This window comes from Vulpes vulpes, chromosome 7 (assembly GCF_048418805.1).
Source record: "Vulpes vulpes isolate BD-2025 chromosome 7, VulVul3, whole genome shotgun sequence".
NCBI lineage: Eukaryota > Metazoa > Chordata > Mammalia > Carnivora > Canidae > Vulpes > Vulpes vulpes.
In genome coordinates, this window is record NC_132786.1 from 60,388,938 (window position 1) to 60,410,202 (window position 21,265).

At 55.8% G+C, this 21,265-nt stretch overlaps 1 protein-coding gene across 1 annotated transcript; it reads left to right on the forward strand.

Moving 5' to 3' along the window:
* The first annotated feature begins 529 nt into the window (after window positions 1-529).
* XKR5 (XK related 5) lies at window positions 530-21,043 on the forward strand. Its single transcript, XM_072763902.1, is given in 7 exon segments — window positions 530-603; window positions 1,973-2,156; window positions 9,276-9,460; window positions 10,327-10,536; window positions 12,410-12,579; window positions 17,438-17,549; window positions 19,761-21,043. Coding segments are annotated over 7 exon segments (2,058 nt in total). The 5' UTR covers window positions 530-545; the 3' UTR covers window positions 20,900-21,043.
* The last annotated feature ends 222 nt before the right edge of the window (window positions 21,044-21,265 follow it).

A 21,265-nucleotide genomic window follows, 5' to 3' on the forward strand; every position in this document is an offset into this window, starting at 1 on the left:
CTGGGGACCCTGGGGCAGGAGCCCCTTAGGCCGAAGGAGCCTGCCTCCCAGGAAGCAGAGCCTCGGTGAGCGCCGGGACCCGAGGGGTCCGGCCTGGGGCTTGGTCTCGGTGAACGGAGAGTAAGCGGGGTCTGCGGGCTCCCCCGCTCCACAGGTGCCCTGCGTGGTCCCACTCTTCCCACTTCAAGACGGCAAATTCTTCAGCGGTGGCTGCTTCCACGACAGGGCACCTGTGGGGCGGGGCGGTCCTCGCCGCAGCTGGTTAAAGCGGTGCGAGCCCTACAGCGAGACCCCACGGGGGCGGCGGGCGGGGCGGGGGCGGGGGCGGGGCGGGGGGCGGGGGCGGGGGCGGGGCGGGGGGCGGGGCGGCGGGAGGGGAGGCGGGGGCGGGGGCGGGGCGGGAGGGGAGGGGAGGCGGGGCGGGGCGGGGGGCGGGAGGGGGGGCGGGGGCGGGGCGGGAGGGGAGGCGGGGCGGGGGGCGGGGCGGGGGCGGGGCGGGAGGGAGGCGGGGGCGGGGCGGGGTGAGGCCGGCGGCGGCGCGGAGGATGCGGGCAGGGGCCCTGTGGCTGTCCGCCCTGCTGCAGGCGGCGGAGCAGAGCCCGCGTGAGTGCCCGGCGCCTCGGCCGCGCCCCCCCCCGCCCCCTGTCCCCCTCCCCCGCCCCCCCCGGCCCCCCCCGCCCCCTGCCCCCCCCCCGGCCCCTCCCCCGCCCGCCGCGTCCCCGCCGGCCTCCCAGGACCCGGGCACCTGCCCCGCGCCCCCCCCCCCCCCCCCCCCGAGGCCGGGCCGCGCCGTCCGGCCGCACGCTGGCCCCAGGCTTTAGCGCCCTTTGGGGTTTGAACTCCGTAACCCTTTCGGCGCCGCGGAGGAGGCCCCCGCCGGGCTCCCTGCTGCAGGGTCGGCCTCCGCGGGTCCCGGGGCGGGCAGGGGCTTGCTGAGCCTCACCCACCGCCCCCCGCGCCCCTGCGGCCCGTGTTGGGGCCCGGGCCCTGCCCTCAACGTTCCCCGGGAGTGACCTGGTGCCAGGGCGCTGCGGGCTCCAGTTGGCACCGCTGGCCCCGTGGGTGCCCGGGGCGCCCCGCAGGGGTTCAGAGGCCCCGCGCCGACCCGCAGGCCCCGGACCACACGGACCCTCCCCGCAGCACCCGCCCAGAGGCCCAGAGGCCCAGAGGCCGCGCAGACCTTGTCCTCTCCCTCCCTCCCCGCCTAGCACCGACTAAGGCCTCCTCCTCCTCGCTGCTGGGCCTAGGCGGGCGGTGACCCCACAGGCTTCTTGTGCCCAAGACCCTGCTTTACCTCGGGGAGGGGGTGTTGAGGTGTTGAGGGGAGGGGAGGGGAGCAGGAAGGCCGCTGCCAGCACTCCCGGCGCAGAGCCTGGCCGTTCCGGGCCCCCCATCCAGAGCTGCAGGGTTCCTACTGGGCAATGCTGTGTTTCCACTACTTTCCCAGCTTTATGTGCCCATAAATCCATTTTAAACTTTAATATTGGAAACCCCAAGAGACGATCCTATGAAAGGAGTACAGTGATTTGTGCATCTAGCAGTGCTGCGCGCCCACAAGCCCCCCCTCCCCCACTGTCACGGATTAGGAGTGCAGATCCTAACCTACATTTGTCTCTGTCCACTGTGTTGCCCTGCCCTAGCAGCCTCAAAAATTAAAAAAAATAAATCCCCAGAGAGGAGGATTAGTGTTTTTAAATGCACATACCAGGTGCCAAGTACTTTTTGTGCTTGCTATCCTACACAATCCAACAGCCCCTGTCTGCAACCGTGGTGTCTGGTGTTTTGGGACCCCCGGAAAGCCCTGGCGCCTTCATTCCACCTCACACCCATCTAGAACGCCAGCTGGCACTGCCTGCTTCTGGGCTGGGTCAGTGGGAGCCCAGCTGGTGCTGGGGGGGCAGAGTTGGCGGGTCCCTCAGTGTCCCCTCCCGCCTCCCGCTCACCCGCTTGTCTTTCCCGTCTAGGCCCACAGGCCTCTGCTTCGTGGTTCACTACTTCACCACGGGACAGCTCCTCTGGGGCTGGCTGGCCCTTGCTCTGCTGCTGCCGGGCTGCCTGGTCCAGGTTCTGAGCTACCTGTGGTTCCGGGCAGATGGACAGCAAGGTCATGGCTTGTTGGTCCTGCTACACCTCCTTCAGCTTGGCGTGTGGAAGCGGTAAGAGCCCGCAGCCCCCTCTCACCTGCGGGGCGTGATTTCCTAAATGCAGTAGGAGCACATGCATCCTGCCCCGAGGATCATCAATGTTCAGGGTTGGAAGAAAGCCCAAAGCCCCCACGTTGAACCCCCGCTTGCATACAGGCATCCCCTCTTCCTTGAGCATTTCTGTCATCAGGAAGCGCCTCCCAGAAGCAGCTGTGACCCTTCAAAACTTTTTTTTTTTTTTTTTTGAGCCAAATTCTGTCTTCCTCTTGTTTCATTTTATTGGTCAAGGCTTTGGAGCCATAGAAAGTGCCTCGCTTAAGGCAGTTGTATTTAAAGTCCTGCTACCAGTTGAAGAAGGTGACATGGATTTAGCCACAGACTAGGCCATGGAGCTGGCCTGGTGACATTTGCATCAAGGCCTTGTTTCAGGATGAAGCCATCTAGGAGCCAGGCCCATTTTTTTTTTTTAATTTTTTCATAAACAGAGCAGCCTCAATGGGCCTAGTGGCCAATCTCCTTACCTGTGGCTCACCTCTGCAGGTACGATCCTGTTTTCACTGGGAGAACCCAGATCCCTGGTACCTGGAGTGTCTGGAGAGGTCTGTCAGTGAGTTTATTAAACTTCAGCTCTTAGCCACCTCATAATCCCATAGTTGTCAGGAATAAAAAAGGGGAGAAGAGTTTGGGGATTATTGAGGCCATGCCGCTCATGTGTTCATGAAGTCATAGATGCCCAGGATGGGAAGGGTGTTCGGGAAGTCACCACACGTTAGCCCTCAGGCTATGCTATCGGCTGTCTTGGTGGCTTATGCCTTCAGCCTGTCCCAAGGCTTTCTCTGGAGGAACTGAAATAAGTTTTCTGGTTTCTTAGCTGAATCTGAAGAAGGAATGACTCCTTTCCATACAGTGTAGAATCTCAAATAGGAGGTAGAGGACGCTTCTAATAAAGACATTGGGCAACCACCCCAGATTGGACTGGGCCCCTCAGACCTGGAGCCCTCCATCTCTTGAAGGCACCAAAAGCACATCTGTAACTACAACAGTTTTGCCCAAAGCTGGGCCTTTGTGTCCAAGCAGTGTGGCTCCTCTGAAAAGATGGAGCTCTCACCTGTGGGAGGAGAGCAAGGATGGTTTTTGCCTCAGACTCATCAAAGATTTGAGGCCTTACTAGGCACCTTCTACCACAGGAGAGATTGTCAGCCCCTTCCCTCAGCCCGGCCTAGTAGGAAACCCACTAAGGGCTGGGGTGCCCTTGAGGACAAATAATCAAACATTTGATAACTCAAAAGGAGAGTTGAATGGATGCTAGTCACTTGAGAGAAGCTTCCAGACTAATTGCCCGAGAAGTCTGCCTTCTGGGACTATATAAGGGCCCTTCTGATTCAGTGCCTTCCGCTGGGATGGGGCTGTCTCAGGCCTACGATGCGTCTGTATTCACTCTGTGGTGTCCACCTGTGACTCCACAGTCTTTTCTTCTCCATGCTCCCTCAAATTTAGTAAGTGGTGCTGTGTGTTTCTGATATGTATTAACACTAAAGTTGGATACAGGAAGAGAGTCATGAAAATCAGGCCTCAGGAAAAACAACTAGTCATCTGTATCTCTCTTTATTTTAAAAAATAAGGGGAATTTTAAAAATCCACATAATTTGAAAGGGAAAAAAAAAGATGAGAAAAGTCAGAAACAGTAATGATATGTCAGAAAACAGGATAAAGTGAAAATACACAGTTGTTCACAGCCACAAATTTGGTTCTAAGTTTTTTTTTTTTAATTCAGTGAGTTAGCATACAGTGTATTATTAGTTTCAGAGGTAGAGTTTAAAGACTCATCATCAGTTGTATGTAATGCCCAATGCTCGTTCTATCACGTGCCCTCCTTAATGCTCAGCACCCAATCACCCCATCCCCAAAGCACAGCAAAGGAAAGAGTCGACAAAACCAAAAGACAACGGACAGAATGGGAGAAGATATTTGCAAATGATAGATGAGCTAAAGGTCTAGTATCCAAGATCTATAAGGAACTTATCGAACTCAACACCCAAAACACAAAGAATCCAGTCAAGAAATGGGCAGAAGACATGAACAGACATTTCTCCAAAGAAGACATACACATGGCCAACAGACACATGAAGAAATGCTCCTCATGACTCGGCACCAGGGAAGCGCAAATCAAAACTGCAATGAGATACCAGCTCACCCCAGTCAGAATGGCTAAAATTAATGTCAGAAAATGACAGATGTTGGCGAGGGTGTGGAGAAAGGGGAACCTTCTTGCACTGTTGGTGGGAATGTGAACTGATGGAGCCACTCTGGAAAACAGTGTGGAGGTTCCTCAAAGGTTGAAAATAGAGCTACCCTCCGACCCAGCAGTTGCACTACTGGGTATTTACCCAAAGGTTACAGTGATTCAGAGGAGCACCTGCACCCCAGTGTGCATAGCAGCAGTGTCCACAATAGCCAAACTGTGGAAAGATCCAAGATGTCCACTGACAGATGAATGGATAAAGAAGATGTGATATATATACAATGAAATATTACTCAGGCATCGGGGCCCTTGGTTGGCTCAGGGGTTGAGCATCTGCCTTTGGCTCAGGTCATGATCCCGGGGTCCTGGGATTGAGTCTGCATCTGCCTGTGTCTTTGCCTCTCTGTGTGTGTGTCTCATAAATAAATAAATAAAATCTTACAAAGAAAAAAAGAGAAAGAAGAAAGAAAGAAAGAAAGAAAGAAAGAAAGAAAGAAAGAAAAATAAAAAGGGAAAAAGAAAAAAAGAAAGATTACTCAATCTTCAAAAAAAGAGAAATCTTAACATTTGCAAGGACATGGATGGAACTAGAGGGCATTATGCTAAGCAAAATAAGTCCATCAGAGAAAGACAATTATCGTATGATCTAACTCATATGTGGAATTTAAGAAACAAAACCAAAGAGCATAGGGGAAGGAAGAGAAAAATAAAATATGGCTCCAAGTTTTATAAACAGCCCAGCAGGCACAAGAAGCTACATGGCTTGCAGTGTTTCTGAAATTTTAAAAGTGAACCAAACACACAAACAGAAATCCACTGCCTTAGAAGAAAGCTTTGAAATCTGAAATAGAAAACAGCTGATCTGTTCCTCATCCAGGATCTGGCTGTTTGGGTTCCCACCAAGAAAACTGGGTGACATGCTGTCTTTAAGCAAATCCACCCTGAATTTTGCAGGACTTTCTTCAGGGCCTGCAAAGATGTTTCAGGAAAGTGCAGTTTTGCAAAAGCACCTGTAGGAGGAGCCAAAACAATTGCTTTTTGCAGAATCCTAACATTTAAGAATGGATCACTTTAAGTGACTTCATAATGTAATGCAGAAGCAGCTACTAATAATAGAAAAACCAACAAAACATGAACCTCTTGAGGCACAGTGGCTTATGAAAAATATAAGCACCGAAAACATGTATTTTTATTCCAAATAATATGTAGATAATAATATATATTTTGCTATTTATATTATTATATTTATTCCAATAATAATATTTATTCCAAATAATATATATATGTATATATATATATACATACATATATATATTAAGTGTGACTCTATTCAACTGACCGTGCCATTAGTGACTACTTGTTTAAACAAAGGCAGCTACTTTTCTCCATGTGGTGTTTATATTTCCACTATAATGCTACATGGTCCCAGCATCTTTAAAAAAAAAATATTTAAGCCTATAAATTCATTTGGAACCTCAGCATGAAGTGATCAAGGAATACCCAATTCATGCCAACCTTAGGATCTGCCTTGGTTTAGAAATTTTTCTTTAGCAGAAGCTGAAAGTTCTTAAAAAGAAAGATGAGGTGAACGTTAAGGATCTGTAAGGAAGGCAAGCTCGGCATAGATGAGGAAAAATTTAATATTTAAGAGTACGTAAAATATTTTTACAGTGCTCAACATCACTCGTTCTCAGGGAAATACAAATCAAAACCACAGTGAGCTATCACCTAAAATCAATAAGGCAAGACACAGCAGGTGTCGGTGAGGATGTGGAGGAAAGGAACCCTCCCGTACCGTTGGTGGGAACGCAGACCGGGGCAGCCACCGGGGGAGGAAGTAGGACCGCTCCTCAAAACATGAAACAGAATTACCACGTGATCCAGCCATTCCACTTCTGGGTGGAATTCCCTAAGGACTTGAAAGCAAGGTCTGGAAGAGGTATCTGTACTGTATACCCATACCCACGGCAACATGACTCACCGTAGTTAGAATGTGAAGCAAAGCAAGCAAAGCAAATCAGCAGACGAATGGATGAGCAAAATGTGGTCTGTGCACACAAGGGAGTATTAGTTAGTCTTTAAAAAGAAGGAAATTCTACAAACGTGCTACAACATGGGTGAATCTTGAGGACTTTATGCCAAGCAAAATCAGCCAGTCCCCGAAGAGCAAATATTGTATAATCCACTTACACGAGGTCCTCGGGGTACTCAATGTCACTAAGACAGAAACTAGAATGGTGTTTGCGGGGAGGGGGGGGTATTTCGATCTCATCGTGATGTTAAACACGAGTGTGTGAGTCAGGGCAGGAGGACACTAGGTCCTGGAGTGCGGATGGGGAGAGGGGGATGGAGAGTTGATGTTTGATGGGTGCAGAGGGTCAGGGTTATAAGAGGAGAAGAGTTCTGGAGATGGTTGGTGGGCCTGGGTTGCACACCACGGTGAATGACTACAAATTATTAAGGACCTATTCAATTGTAGTGTCGATTTAAATTATGTTAATTTAATAAATCATAAATACTGCTGAACCGTACACTTAAAATGATGAAGATGGCAAATGTTATGGGCATTTTACCATAATAACAACAACAACAAAATTTAAAGAAGGAACAGCCATAGCCAAGACCTCGAGCTGTTCACTATCTCAGGTTTAGCATCGCGGAAAAGCGTGAGGATGGAAGTATGCGTGTTCTTCAAGCTGCGGCCTGGGGTAGACTGTTCTGGATGAAGCGGGTACGTGTGGCTTTTTTGCTTAAGCCGTTGGTGAGGACGAATCAGAGCTTGCTGAGAAGCTTCCGTCCAGACTTGGGTTAATTACTGTGTTTCCAAAGGTCCGTGTAGAGCGTGTGTTCCTAATACAACTGGAAGTCTTAAACTTCACGGCCATACAATTCCTTCCCCCCGTGGGCGTGTCCCCTTTCCTCTGGTCCTACCTCTGCGGTCTCCAGCAGGTGGCAAAGCCCCCTGAGCGGGCCAAGGCCTCAGCTACCTCGGGAGAACACATGGCTCGGGCCTGGAGGGAAAGCTGTGGCCCCTGATGCTTACTCAGGACCTTCTTTGTTGTCCTCGTTGTTGGGGTTTTCTCTTGACATTATGTTTGTGTCAGAGATCACGGCTTCAAAGACTCAGCAAGAAATCCGCTCACTCTGGGATTCCGGATCATGAAAAAGAGCATTCCTCCTGGGGCATCTTTCCTGAGCCCTGGGAACCAGGGTTAAACCCCTTTCAAAGGGGACCCCCGTCCGCTCTGGCCCCTGACCTGTTGGCCCGGAATCAGAGTGGGGCCTGTCGCGGGCAGAGCCAGAGTCCAAGGGGGCCCTTGGGAGGAGCTTTCCAGGTGACCTTAAGGTGCAGCCTTCTCTGACTCAGGAGCAGGCGACTACGGTGAGCTCCCTCCGATTCTTCTTCCCTGGGAGAGGCAGGGCCAGGTGTGGTCAGCAGCCCTGGCCCTGCCCTGAGCGCGCTGCCGGCCGGGGGTGCACCACGGAGGAGCCTGCGCCACAGCCGCAGGTCCACGGCGCCGAGTGGGCCTGGCGGTGGTTTCATCTTGGCGGACGCTACACGGCTCCTGGGGTGGCAGGGGGTGGGGACCCACGCCCCTTCCAGCAGCCTCGGGAGCCCGGCCACAGGTCCCGGGGTGGGTGTATGGGAAGCAGAGTGAAACGGGAACCTTCCCAAGCTTCCCTGGTGTTGAGTCCTTCCCTCGGCCATAGGGAGGTGGCCCGGCCTGGGGGGGCTACTGTGTCCCCGTGGCACGTGACCACCGAGCCGCACCGCTGCGGACTGGCCTCTGGGCCGCCTGCCTCTGGAGACGAGACCCTGCTTGCCCTAGCCTCCTGTTGGCATCGTGCACGTCACGCGGTTCCCGTGGACCTTGATGAGGACCCCACGCCCGCTCCCTGCGTCCTGCGTCTGTCCCCCCAGCATCTCCTGCCTCTCCCTCTCCTGCGGGCCCCTGAGTGGGGACGGTCCCCGGGCTCTGTGCGTGCGCCCCCACTGTCCCGCCGCGGTGTCCCCGGGCCACGCAGGCCTACGCACAGCCGCAGCCACTGCCTGCCCGTCCCCGAGTCTCACACGTCACCATCACCCGGGCCCCTCTCTGCCTCGCTTCCGAGGACATGTGTCCTCCCCGCCGGACCGGCTCCCACACACAAGTGTGCCGCAGAGGCTGGAAGCCCAGCTCTGCTTGTCGGCCGCCCGGTCTCCGTCCGCCTTCACCTGGCCCTTCCTGCCATCCCCGGCGCTCCCTTGTCGCCCGAGCTGCATCACTTCGCTTCCTTCCTCCAGCACACACACGTGGTGACACACACGTAGGGATGTGGCGTGTGCACACGCACGCACAGCGGTACAACAGGCGGGGGGCTCGCGCCCGGAGGACGGAAGCGCCCGGTTCCTGGGCTGCGGACGGTGACCCTGCCGGTGCTCCTGTGGCCTTTCCTGGGCATGTGAGCGGGGGCTCAGAGCGCCAAGGGCAGCAGCCGCTCTTCCCCCTCGGACGGGCGCTGCTCCCATCAGGGGACACCTGCTGCCCTCACCCAGCCCCGCTGACCCCCCAGAGGCCCCCCTCCTGAGGCCGTCCCCCGATCTCCCGGAGCAGAACTTCCCAGAGGAGTTTAGGAGGGGGCAGCCCCGGCAGGCCGGTCGGGCCACTCCGTCCCCCGCCCTCCCCCCCACGTGGGGCACAGTGGGCCTCCGGCCAGCCCCCCGCAGCAGGATGGCCCTCACGCAGCTGGGCTAGGCCTGACGACTTGAGGGTGCAGCCCGAGGTGGGGGCCCTGCTGTGAAGACAGGGCAGCTCGTGCGATGGGATGCCCGACGTCTCGCAGCCAGGAGGCAGGCAGGGGTGTGGGGCCTCCCGTTTAGGCTGCACCCCGCCCCCGTTCTTCCTCAGGCATTGGGACGCTGTGTCCTCCGCTCTGTCGAAGGAGGGGGAAGCCTCCCGCCACGACCAGCTGCTGCTGCAGGAGGCCGACCTGTCTGCCCTCCGCCTTCTGGAAGCCCTGATGCAGACCGGGCCCCACCTGCTGCTTCAAACGCATGTTTTCCTCGCCTCAGACTTCACAGAGCTGGTGCCAGGTGAGAAGAGTTCACCCTCCGCTCCCCCCCACCCCAAGTCCAGACCCTCTGACCTCTGGAGGGGACTAGAAGTGGGTGCCTGACTAGTGAGGCCTGGGCTTCCAAGACGGCCCCTGCTTGGGACAAAGAGGGCAGCCCGCACTCAGCAGCAGGAGACGGTGGTTGGGATCAGCCCTTGTGTGGGGTCCGTCCACACAGCAGAAAGTGTAGGTGGCCGCGTTACCTTGAAAACAGCCTGGGGAGGGGCCCACGCTGCTCCTTACGGGGCCAGTACGTCCCTTTCTCCCCTGCCCTCTGGGTGCAGCCAGGTGCTGGGCCCCGAGAGCCTCGTGGACACAGAGCGGCTCTGGCCCGCAGGCGTGAGTCCAGCCTGCATGTGCGTCGGCGAAGGCTCGCTCTGCCTCTCTCTCTGTCTTCTTTTCTCTTGGGCACTTCCCGATTCTCCCCCAGCATCCTCCTCCTCCTCCTCCTTCTCTGTGCTGAGCGTCCGCTCTTGCCTGCGCTTACATGACATACATAAAAGTGACGACTGCGCGGTCCTCCTGTCGTCCTTACTGTGGGGCCTGGCACCATTTATGTCCTGGTTTTATTTCTGGGACTAAAGCTCCTGTGTAGGCACCTGGGGGAGGGAATACGGTGTTCAGGGCTGTCCGGCTGCTTGGGCTGAGACATCGGGGGCCAGGAAAGAAGCGCCCCCTCGCTTGCTGGGGCGCAGCGCCCACCGCGTTGCAGAGGAGGGACCTCCCACATGTCCCCGCGTCTGTGCACAGAGTTGTCCTGCTACCTGGCTACCGGGGTGCTTGGTGAGGGACACCCCCTGCGAAGCCGGGTTTCCTGGCGAGCTTAGCCGTCCGCTTCCCTTGCAGGGGTGAGCGCCCTGTGCTCCTGGGCCGCGCTGTCCTGGGCTCTGGTGTGCTACGCTCGCCTCACGGGCCTCCTGAAGCCGGGCCGCCTGCCCGCCCCGTGGGCTGCCCTCTTCTGCCAGCAGCTCTGGAGGATGGGCATGCTGGGGGCCCGTGTCCTCAGCCTGGCCCTCTTCTCCAGAGCTTACCACGCCTGAGTCCTGGTGGTTGGAGGTAAGTGGCGCTTCCGGTCGAGCTGTCACTTGCAGCGTCACAAACCGCCCCCCAGAACTTCATGCCTTAAAGTCACCGTTTGTGACCAGGAACCTCGGGTCTGGGGGGCTCACCGGGCACCTGGGGGCATCGCAGGTGGGTGCGGTAGGATGCTGGCTGTCTGGACTCCTAGGAGGCTGCCGTGCACATGGCGTGCACACTCCCAGGGCTGCTGTGCACACGGCGTCTCGGCTCCCGGGCCTGGTGCCCTGGGGTGCCTCCTGGGCCCCTTCTCTGCAGCAGAGTCCGCGGGGCTGTGACGTGGCTGCTGGGAATTCTAGGGGGACGCGACGGGAGGCTCCCAGTCCCTTCACACTGGCCCGGCCGTGGGTCAGCACGGTTGCCGCCGCCCTCTGCCCATCAGAGTGGTCAGGCCCAGTCCAGACTCAGGAGTATGGGGTCGATTCTGGCCCCCACGGGTGTCCAGGGAGGTAAGGAGCATGGGTGCCTGTCTTTGGGGATCTGCTCCCATAGCTTTTTATTTTTTTTTAAGATTTTATTTATTTATTCATGAGAGACACACAGAGAGGCAGAGACCCAGGCAGAAAGAGAAGCAGGCTCCATGCAGGGAGCCCGATGCAGGACTCGATCCCGGGTCTCCAGGATCACACCCTGGGCTGAAGGTGGTGCTAAACCGCTGAGCTACCTGGGCTGCCCACTTTTTATTCTTTTTAAAGATTTTATTTATTTATTCATGAGAGACACGGAGAGAAGCAGAGACACAGGCAGAGGGAGAAGCAGGCTCCCTGCAGGGAGCCCAACGCGGAACTCGATCCCGGGACCCCAGGGTCCGACCCTGAGCCGAGGGCAGATCTCCACCACTGAGCCCCCAGGCGCCCCTGCTCCCATATCTAGATAGCCCAGCCCTCGGCGTCCGGCCCGCCCCGGGGCCCCCCTGCAGCTGCCGTGGTGCCTGCTCGGAGACCCTGCTCTGGATCACGGGCTGGAATCTTTCCTATAGAGAAACAGGCACAGGGTCCTGCCTGTCCTGACCCCATAAACGGCAGACAGCACAAACCGTAGCTTCTGAAATCCCTCCAGGAGTCCTTCTGAATGCCGGATTTGGGGCCTCCTCTCTGTTTCCAGGAGGGCATCTCCACCCAGCCAGCCCCCCGCCCCCAGCTCAGTCTAGACGCACCGGGTGCAGACAGCAGCCCCGCAGGGGTCCGGGGGTCCCCTGCCAGGGACAGCTGTCTCCTCTGGCCGTCAGGGAGTACACTGTGCAGGAAGGAACGGTGTGCTCGTGCTGTAAGAGGACAGGAGGCGTTGAGAACTGTTCCGACGTGAGCCCCGAATGAGCATGAATACACCTGTCGGCAGAAAGGAGAAACTCCTGAAACTGTGCTCCCAAAGAAAGACTAGCTGTTTTACCCATTTTTAAAAAAATTCAGCTCAGACTTCAGGGAGATATTATTCATCTTAAAATACAGGAATGAACATGACAGCTGGCCCACGTGCAGCCCGTTCCTTGGGACGCAGAGGCCGTTGGCTCTCGAAGCAGTGACTAAACACCTGGGGAGCCTCGAGGTTCGGTCTCCTCCGGGAGCTAGAAGTGCTGGGCGCCCGGGAGCGACGATGGGGAGGTGTCACTGAAGCTGGTCTCTGTTTTCTCGTCCCCAAATCAGTTCCCTGCCCTTTATGAGGCTCAAATGAGATAATCCGGGCAAAGATAAAAGGTATTGGTTTGCTGTGCTCCTGGAATCTCCCCTGAGCTTTGAGCGGCCTTCCCGGAGGCCGAGTCAGGTGTGGTCAGAGCAGAGAGGACGGTGTCCTTGCCTCGCCCCCTCCCCGCCTCCTCTCCCGCACCCTGACGCCCTTGGCCCGCCTCCTCCAGGTGCCCACTGGCTGGTGATGACCTTCTGGCTTGTGGCCCAGCAGAGTGACGTTGTCGACAGCACCTGCCACTGGAGGCTGTTCAATCTGCTCGTGGGGGCCGTGTACATCCTCTGCTACCTCAACTTCTGGGACAGCCCGTCCAGACACCGGATGGCCATGTTCTATACGGCAAGTGTTGGCGAAAGCGAGAAAGTGCTTTCTTGATGCCTGATTTTACTGGTGGTGCCTGCTCGGAGACCCTGCTCTGGATCACGGGCTGGAATCTTTCTCCGAGTACATGTGTGTGTGAGTGTGTGTAGTCGTGCGCGCCTATCTGTGACCAGCAACAGCTTGGTCTTAGGAAAAATTCTAAAAGGAATTACTGTCTTGAACAGAGATGACAAGCTCTGAATCCATGAGTACCCCCTTTGGGGTAAATTGTGCTGTGCTGGCAAAGAGAAAGTAGTAGTAGTAGTAGTTGTTGTTGTTGTTCTAAAAGCCAAAATACTGCAGAGTATTTGGAAATCCACGTTCTAAGGAGGATGGGTCTGGAAGCTTGGAGCAGCTCTGCTTTTAATGGTTAGTGGCTTTGCTTAAATAACGGAAACCGTGTCCCCAAGGTCAAAGCAGGAAGGTCTGGGCTGCTTCTTTCACTGATTCACTCAACAAAAGTATGAAGCAGGTGAATTTCTCTAGGTTCTGTGCTAGGACTTATCCCTACCCTTCTGTGGCTTCATGTTCTCGTCTTCAGGCCCTGGGAGTAATGATGGAATCAGTAGTAGTAGCTAATGTTCTGGGCAGGATCGTCATGCACCAGACGACGTCCTAAGCTCATCAACTGTCTTATTTCTCACAATACTCAATGAGACGAAACCCATTTTACAGATGCAGAAACTGAGGTGTAAAAAGCCAGGCATCCACAGAGAAAGGGGAACCCTCTTGAACTCTTGGTGCGGATGCAAGCTGGTGCAGCCACTCTGGAAGGCAGTGTGGAGGGTCCTCAAAAGGTTGAAAATAGAGCTACCCTATGACCCAGCCATTGCACTATGGGGTATTTATTACAAATGTAATGATGTGAAGGGGCACCTGCACCCCAATGTTCATAGCAGCAGTGTCCACAATAGCCAAACTGTGGAAAGAGCCCAGAAGTCCATCAAAAGATGAAAGGATAAAGAAGATGTGGTCTATACATACAACGGAATATGACTCAGCCATCCGAAAAATGAAATCTTGCTATTTGCAATGACGTGGATGGAACTTGAGGGTATTATGCTGAGCGAAATAAGTCAATCAGAGAAAGACGGTTATCATATGATCCCACTCATGTGTGGCATTTAAGAAACAACACAGAAGACCATAGAGGAAGAGAGGAAGAAAACGAAACAAGACGAAATCAGAGAGGAAGACAAACCAAGAGATACTCTGTAGGGAACAAACAGAAGATTGTTGGAGGCGAGGGGCTTGGGGGGCTGGGGTCGCTGGGTGACGGGCATGAAGGAGGGCACGTGACGGGATGAGCACTGGGTGTTAAATAAACTGATGAACCAGTGACCTCTACCTGAAAGTAATACTAAAAAATTTTTAAAAATAAATAAATCTAGGACCTCTGATGTTTGGAGCACATCGGTTTATAACTGTTACATCTTCTTGGCGGATTGACTCTTCTATCAATAAAGTCTTCTTTGATTCTTGTCACAACAACCACCACCAAAGTCCAGCATCTAGTGAGACAGAGGCAGTGTTCCAGTGCAGCTGGTCTGATGCTGCGAGGCCAGCCGTAACCAACAGGCCACGTGGCCGGGCAAGCACAGCCAAGCGTGTTCCAGCCAGGAGGGCCTCAGAGCCCCACTTCTCAGCCTGACCAGGGGTCTGAGGCACTCAGGGAGCTTTGGATGTAGATCGCAGGTGCCTTGCCAGTGATTCTGGCCCAGTGGGTCTGAGTGGGGCCCTGGCATCAGTGCCTCAGAAGCAGTGCCAGGTGGTGCCCACGGGCAGCCTCACTGAGAAGGCCTCCCCTTACCTTCTCCCTTGCAGCGGGGGAGACCGGCCTCGGGATGAGTTGGGAACACCCTGGAAACCAGGTTTGACCTCTTGCCCTTGTTACCAGCTCCCTCGTGCATGTACAGCCTCCTCCGTGTGCTGGAAACAGATTCAGGGACTGGAGTGTGGGCAGATCGGGCCTCCGTGGCCCCAAAGACATAGACCCGTGAATGCAGCCTCTGTGACCGGAGAAGTGATGGTCCCAAAACCCCAGGAACATAAGAGGCTGAGAGGAGCATCAGAGAAGGCTTTACAAAAGGGGACATTCGAGCTGGTCTCGGGAGATGAGCTTGGTTGGCCTGAAGGAAGGGTGGAGAAGGGGGCAAAGCTGCAGAAGCAAAATAAAGACTCAGGGAGCCTGAGGGGAAGTAGTGTACATGCATATCTTGATGATGGGGGGCAGTGTTCTTGCAAGTTAGAGCAAGGTGCTCCCCACGGCCACCCCCATCCCAAGCGGGGAGGGTGATCTGGAATGTTTGTGCTTCAGAGAGACAGCCCGCAGGTCCTTGAGGAGGCAGGGCTGGACGGCAGAGGAAGGATTTGTAAGCACAAGCTTTCTAACCTAATGGGTCTAAGGGGGGCTTCACGGCCTATCTGTCTCTCACCGGATTTCGGCTGGAACACAGATAGGCAGAGGCTTAATTGGGGCCAGCTCATCACCCTAGGGATGCAGCCTTGAGTTGTTGGGAGCTGTGTGACTGTTCAAGTCTCTTAATGTGTGCGGGGTGGGGGAAGGGAGGCCGACAAAGGCATTCGTGCTACGTGACTGCAGGATTTAGAGGCCAGGCTTGAGGCCGAGTCAGGAAGAGGGCTTAGCGATGCCTATCTGCGTCAGGCTTGGTCAGGGAGTCTTCATCGGTGGAACGTCCCTGTGTTGGTCAGGGTTCTCCGGGGAAACAGAACAAACAGGATTTATAGACAGAGGTAGGGGGAGATTTTTTAGGGGAATTGGCTCATGCAATTTTGAAGGCTGAGACAGGCCATGGTACCTGCCTCCTGCAAGCCAGAGAACGAGGAAAACGTGGTGTGATTCAGTCCGAGTTCAAAAGACCAAGAAGCGGGAGCTCTGATGACCAAGGACAGGGGAAGATGGATGTCTCAGCTCAAGAAGAGAGAGAACTTGTCATTCCTCCACTTTTTTGTTCTATTCGGACCCTCAACAGATTGGATGGGGCCCCCCTGTACTGGTGAGGGGGTGAGGGTCATGTTCTTTACTCAGTCTGCGGATTCGAATGGAAACACCCACACAGACACACCCCAAAATAACGTTTTACCAGCATCCGGGCATCCCTCAGCCCAGGCGGGTTGGCCCATGACGTTAGCCAGCACAGTCATCGTGGGGGCAGCATGTTGGAAGAGGACAGACTCTGGAAAGGAAAATTGGGGACTCATTGTAAACAAGATGGCCCGCACCATCAAGGAGTGGGGTCTTGAGCACCCCAAGGTGAGATGGGGCTACGTTCAGGTGTGTTAGGGATGACAAGGTCTGACCTGAGGGGAAGCAGGCCATCTGGCAGTGGCGTGGAGGAGGGGTTGTGGACAGGGAATGGAAGACAGAGGAAACCGTAGGACCCAGACAGCAAGCGATAGGATCACGACTATGAAAATGGCAAGAGGTTGGAGACGAACTTAAGAATGTGACTCAGCGGGACCAGATAGCTGATGAGCTGCGCAGTTGATTTAAAGAGTAGAGAGGGATGGGGCCGATGGAGAGGGGCATTCAGTACTGAAATAATGCCTGCTGGTCCTTGGAGACGGTGCCACCCACGCCCCAGAGGCCTGGGGAGAGTGGGCATTCTTAGGATGGTTAAGTCGCTTTTGTAACGCTTTTAATTCTCTCCTGGTTTGACTGCAAGGTCATGACCTGAGCTGAAACCAAGAGACAGACACATAACCCACCAAGCCACCGAGGTGCCCCTGGTTTCCAGTTTTTATATATATAAGAATATTTTCCAGAATAAGGAAATAAAATCAACATAATTAGAAGATGGTATGTTTAGGGCAGCCCAGGTGGCTCAGCGGTTTAGTGCCACCTTCAGCCCAGGGTGTGATCCTGGAGACCCAGGATCCAGTCCCACATCGGGCTCCCTGCATGGAGCCTGCTTCTCCCTCTGCCTGTGTCTCTGCCTCTCTCTCTCTCTCTCTCTCTCTCTCTGTGTGTGTGTGTGTGTGTGTCTCATGAATAAATAAATAAAATCCTAAAAAAAAAAAAGAAGAAGATGATATACACCATGTACGAGGCATTAAGAAAAATTGAATTGTCACGCCCTTGGGCCAATAGTCTTCGAAAGCCTTGCGTGGTTGTTCATGGGCACCATTTTAACTCCAGGAAAGTCAAATAGATAAAATATTAAAAAATCAATCAAACAAAAAAACAAAAAGAAAAAAAACAGCCGAACTAGAAACCCAAGTTAAGAAGCCAGCCTGGCCGAGGGGGGCCAAGAGCCTTCTGTAAAAGCTGCCGCCGTACCGTGGACGGCGGGCGAAGGCTCCCTGCTCGGCCAGTGGGGGAGCCTCCCCTTACTGAGGCCAAATTTACCTTTAAAGTGGCAAATAATCGAAAAAGCAATACCAACGTCTTTCTGGAAGTTTGTGATGCTAGTTTACTGGAGCGCAGTGGCAGGGTGAGCCCTGCAGATACGTGCGATGATCGCATTATAAAACTGGTACACGGGGACAGTGAAGGTGCGGACGTGACATGTGTGCGGTTGGAAGTGGCCGTTTCCTCCCTCCACCCTGCCTGACACGGGGAGGGGACCGCCGTGGCCTCGGGGGCTGCGCCCGTGCATCCTCCGTGCTTCATGACTCTGCCGATGCTTTAGTGACCTGCTCTGAGAACTGGGGCCAGAGACGCTCCTTCAGACCTTGGCCCTGCTTCTGGGGAGCCCGGTGGGCCGTGGGCATCACCCCGGCGGGCATCGCGGACAGAGCCTCCAAGGCTGAGGGACACTGTCCCCGAGGCCACACGCACCCGACCAGGGTGCTGACTCTCCCTTTGGTCTCGTAGATTATGCTGCTGGAGAACATTGTCCTTCTGCTGTTGGCCACCGACTTTCTCCAGGGCGCCTCCCAGACCAGCCTGTGGACCATCGCTGGAGTCTCATCTGGATTTCTGATTGGTAAGGCCCGGTGTCGCCTTCCTGCTCCCCTCTCCTCCGGCCAACTCTACAGTGCACTAACTCTAAGAGTGGGAATGTGCTCAGGGGGGTCAGGGGGAGGGACGGGTCAGGTGCAAAGCACCAAAGGGAGCTGCAGGATGTCCGCACCAGGGCCTCAGAGCTGAGCCCGGCCTTCCTGTGCCGTGCTGGACTGTGCTCGGACCCGCTAGACCCAGACTGTCCACTTCTATCCTAAAGGACTCGTGGGTGGGGCCTCCTGTCCCCAGGGTTCTGGCTGGGGTCAAGCATGAGACTTCCTGTCCCTTCCACCCTAGCATCCTAGCCCTGGGGGAGGGACAGAGCAGGGGTCCCCAGAAGTGACACCACGTGCAACCTACCAACAGGAGCCCTAGGACATGGGTGCTGCATTACGCCCAGGTCAGACCTGAGGAGGGTGGCACAGAGGAGGTTAGGTAATGTCCCCTAATCAGACGTTCTGTAGGCGGCGGACGAGGGATTCACTCGCTGCTCCCGCACGGCATCCAGGATGGTGCCTGGCGGGCTTGGATACTTAGCTCAGTTTTATGAATGAAGGACTCTGGGTACCCAGCCCCCTGTGCTCCCCTGGCTGACAGACGAGCGTAAGCTTGAAAGGGAGCCGCCCTCTGCATTTGGGGAACAAAAATTAAAGAGGGAGGAGAGATGTTTTCATTCTCAGTAACCCAAGGCAGAGGGAGCAGGGAGCCTGGGGCAAGGTCAGCTGCGGGCCCAGACGGCCTGAGGTGGTGGGTGAGCTACTGTCAAGGTGCTCAAGCTCTAAAGCAGGCAGCCCTGGCTCACATCCTGACCCCCCCCTTGACCAACATTTATTGAGCACCTACTGCATGCCAGCCTGGGTTTGCAGCCCAGAGCCCTGTGAATGACGTGGCCTCGCAGAAAGGCTACTCATTAAATGCATGTACTTGGACTTGCCTGAGGAGGGGGGTGAGTTGCCCAAATTTTTGACCTCGGGTAGCTCATTATTAAAGAAGCGGCCGTCTCCCCACCCGCACGGTGAGAATTCAGAATCATGTGTGGAAGCGGTTGGAGGGGTCACCGCGGAGCCAACACTCCTCCGTGGGAAGGCTGTCTCCATGCCCCCGCTGGAGGCCTGCTTTGTCACCCCCCCCCCCTGCCTCATCCCCCCAAAAGCCCTCGGGCAGGATCGGAGGGATCACTGTTCGGGGCCCCCCAGCTCCACACACCGCAGTCTGCCAGCCCCCCTGCGGCTCCTGCCCGCCTCTACTTCAGGTAATTCAGCAAGAAATGCTGTTTATAACGAGCGCCCTGAAACCAGGCACTTGATCTAGTACAACAGGAAACTGGAAATAACGTGGGAGGTTACTGGAATGCTCTGTTAAAGAAATTATTGCCGTAGTCAACACTTCTGATCAAAATAAATTAAACTGACAACAATGTGATTAAGATGTTTATGCACAAAGGAAGTGTTGTTGCTGCTCATGGAAATTCCTTGATATGGGGTTTTTGATGGATATGTTTGACCTTTCCTTGGGTCTTGTTTTTGAGGTTATTCCTTACCTCCCCCACCCCCCCAGTTTTGGACTCCATCAGCTGGCATGTGGATGGCTGCATTCTGAGTATTTGATCCAGTTATTTGAAAGCAAAATCAGCATTTCTACTGGACATGACACACACGCAAACACACGCATACACGCACACATGTGCACTTGTGCCCACACGCACCCAGAAGGCTCAGCTACAGCTGCCCTAGAGAAAGAAGTCATGGTATCAATAGGATTAAACTTTGTTATTACTTGGTTCAGTTTAGAAACATTTGCAGCTTGTAGTAGCTGGAGCCTCCTTAACTTCCCCCCAGATATCCAGTTCTGATGCTCCAACAACAGTCCTGGGGTTTTTTGTTTTGTTTTGTTTTTCTGTTTTTAAAGATTTTATTTGCTTCTTCATGAGAGAGGCAGAGACACAGGCAGAGGGAGAAGCAGGCCCCCTGCAGGGAAGCCCATGCGGGACTGGATCCCAGGACCCTGGGGTCACACCCTGAGCCAAAGGCAGATGCTCAGCCACTGAGCCACCCAGGTGCCCCCAACGGTGCTGTTGCAGATCCCATTTATATTCCTCTGTCCAGGATTCCAGACTCTGGAATTCTCCAGCCGCGGGGAGGATGCAGGGTGCAACACAGCGTCACCACGTGCGCTTCTCTGTCTCCTTCTCCAGGTAGCGTGTCTCTGGTAACTTCCTACGGGCTGCTCCATCCTCAGTCTGCAGGTGGCCGGCAGGGCCGTGGCGTCGCCGCGGGGGATGGAGGGGACGCAGAGTCCTGTCCCCGGGGCCCGGCTCCAGCACGGGGAAGCCCGGGCACAGGCCAGGAGGACGGCGGCGAGTTCACCGTGCTGGGGAGGGCCCCCGGCCCACAGTGGGGACCCCCAGAGGCCGGGCTGGAGAGCCTGACCGCTCGGGAGGACCCTTTCTTCAGTCACCATCACTGGCTGTTGCTGAAACTTGCCCTGAAAACGGGGAACATGTCTAAGATCAACGCAGCCTTTGGGGAAGACAGTCCTGGCCGCTTTGGTCCCCCTGTGCGGGGGGTGGGCCAGCACTCCGCGCAGCAGGGGATGCCCCTGTTTTCCCAGCAAGAGCTCCCCCCGTCACCCCCCAGCCCCCAGGCCTCGGAGAAAGGCTCTGGCCTTCCAGGTGTCCTGAGTGCAGAAGCCGACCTGCTGGAAGCATCCAGTTTCGCGTCTCTGGCCGGCAACAAGCACGACCAAGCACCTGGCCAGAAGCTGCCACCTGCCCCGACGCAGGGCCGCCCGGGCGAGGGAGCCGGCGCGGCTTCTCCGCTGCAGGGCAGGGCTGCGGGGGCGCAGACAGGAGCGCAGAGCCCGGAGGGCTCTACGCGGGACTTCAGTGCCACGGCCGAGGGGGGCCCGTCCCCACAGCAGGAAGGCAGGCAGGCCACTCTGCACACCTGCACGCCGGGCAGGAGGCCACGGTCCCCACCTCGGCCGACCCCTCGGCCCTTTCCTGCCGCCGTGGCCGACATCAGTCCCATCCTCCGCCCGGGCCCCTCTAGAAGCTTCGTGGGCACAGCCCCAGGCAGCTCGGAGCGTGGGGAGCAGCGGGAGCCCACGACGGACCGGAACCTTCCCAAACCGCTGTCACTGCCAAAGCGGAGCCTGTGGCCCGCAGACCAGCCTTGCCTCACGTCCACTCCCAAGTGTGAGCCTGCCCGCGGGGCTGCAGCTGGAGGCCCGGCTCACCACCTGGCCGGGTGTCTTCATCTGAGCCCGGCCGGGCCGGTGGGACAGCAGGCCGGCCACCCGCTGGGCCTTGAGACCCGAGAATCCCATCTCTGACCCCCGCACCCCCGGCGCATCCCCCTCTGCACCTCGGTTTGCACAACTGGAGCCCGAGGGACTGGACCAGGCCATTTGTGAGCTCCCCTGCAAACACACACACACGTGTGCACAGGCACACCCGCCCGTCAGAGTCGGGGGAGGTCACACAGAGCGGCGTCCGGTCAAAGTTGCCTGCTTCTCTTAGGAACCGTATGATCCTATTTTATTTTATTTCACTTTACTTTTGCTGCTGTGGCTTCTAGGAAACTCAAAGGCAAAGCCTGAGCAGAACTCTGGTTCCGTTTCCATCCGGCTTCTTACTACTGCTCCCTTCTCCCGACACTGAGTGGTCATTAACCTCTTGAAGACGTCTTCTCCCTGCAT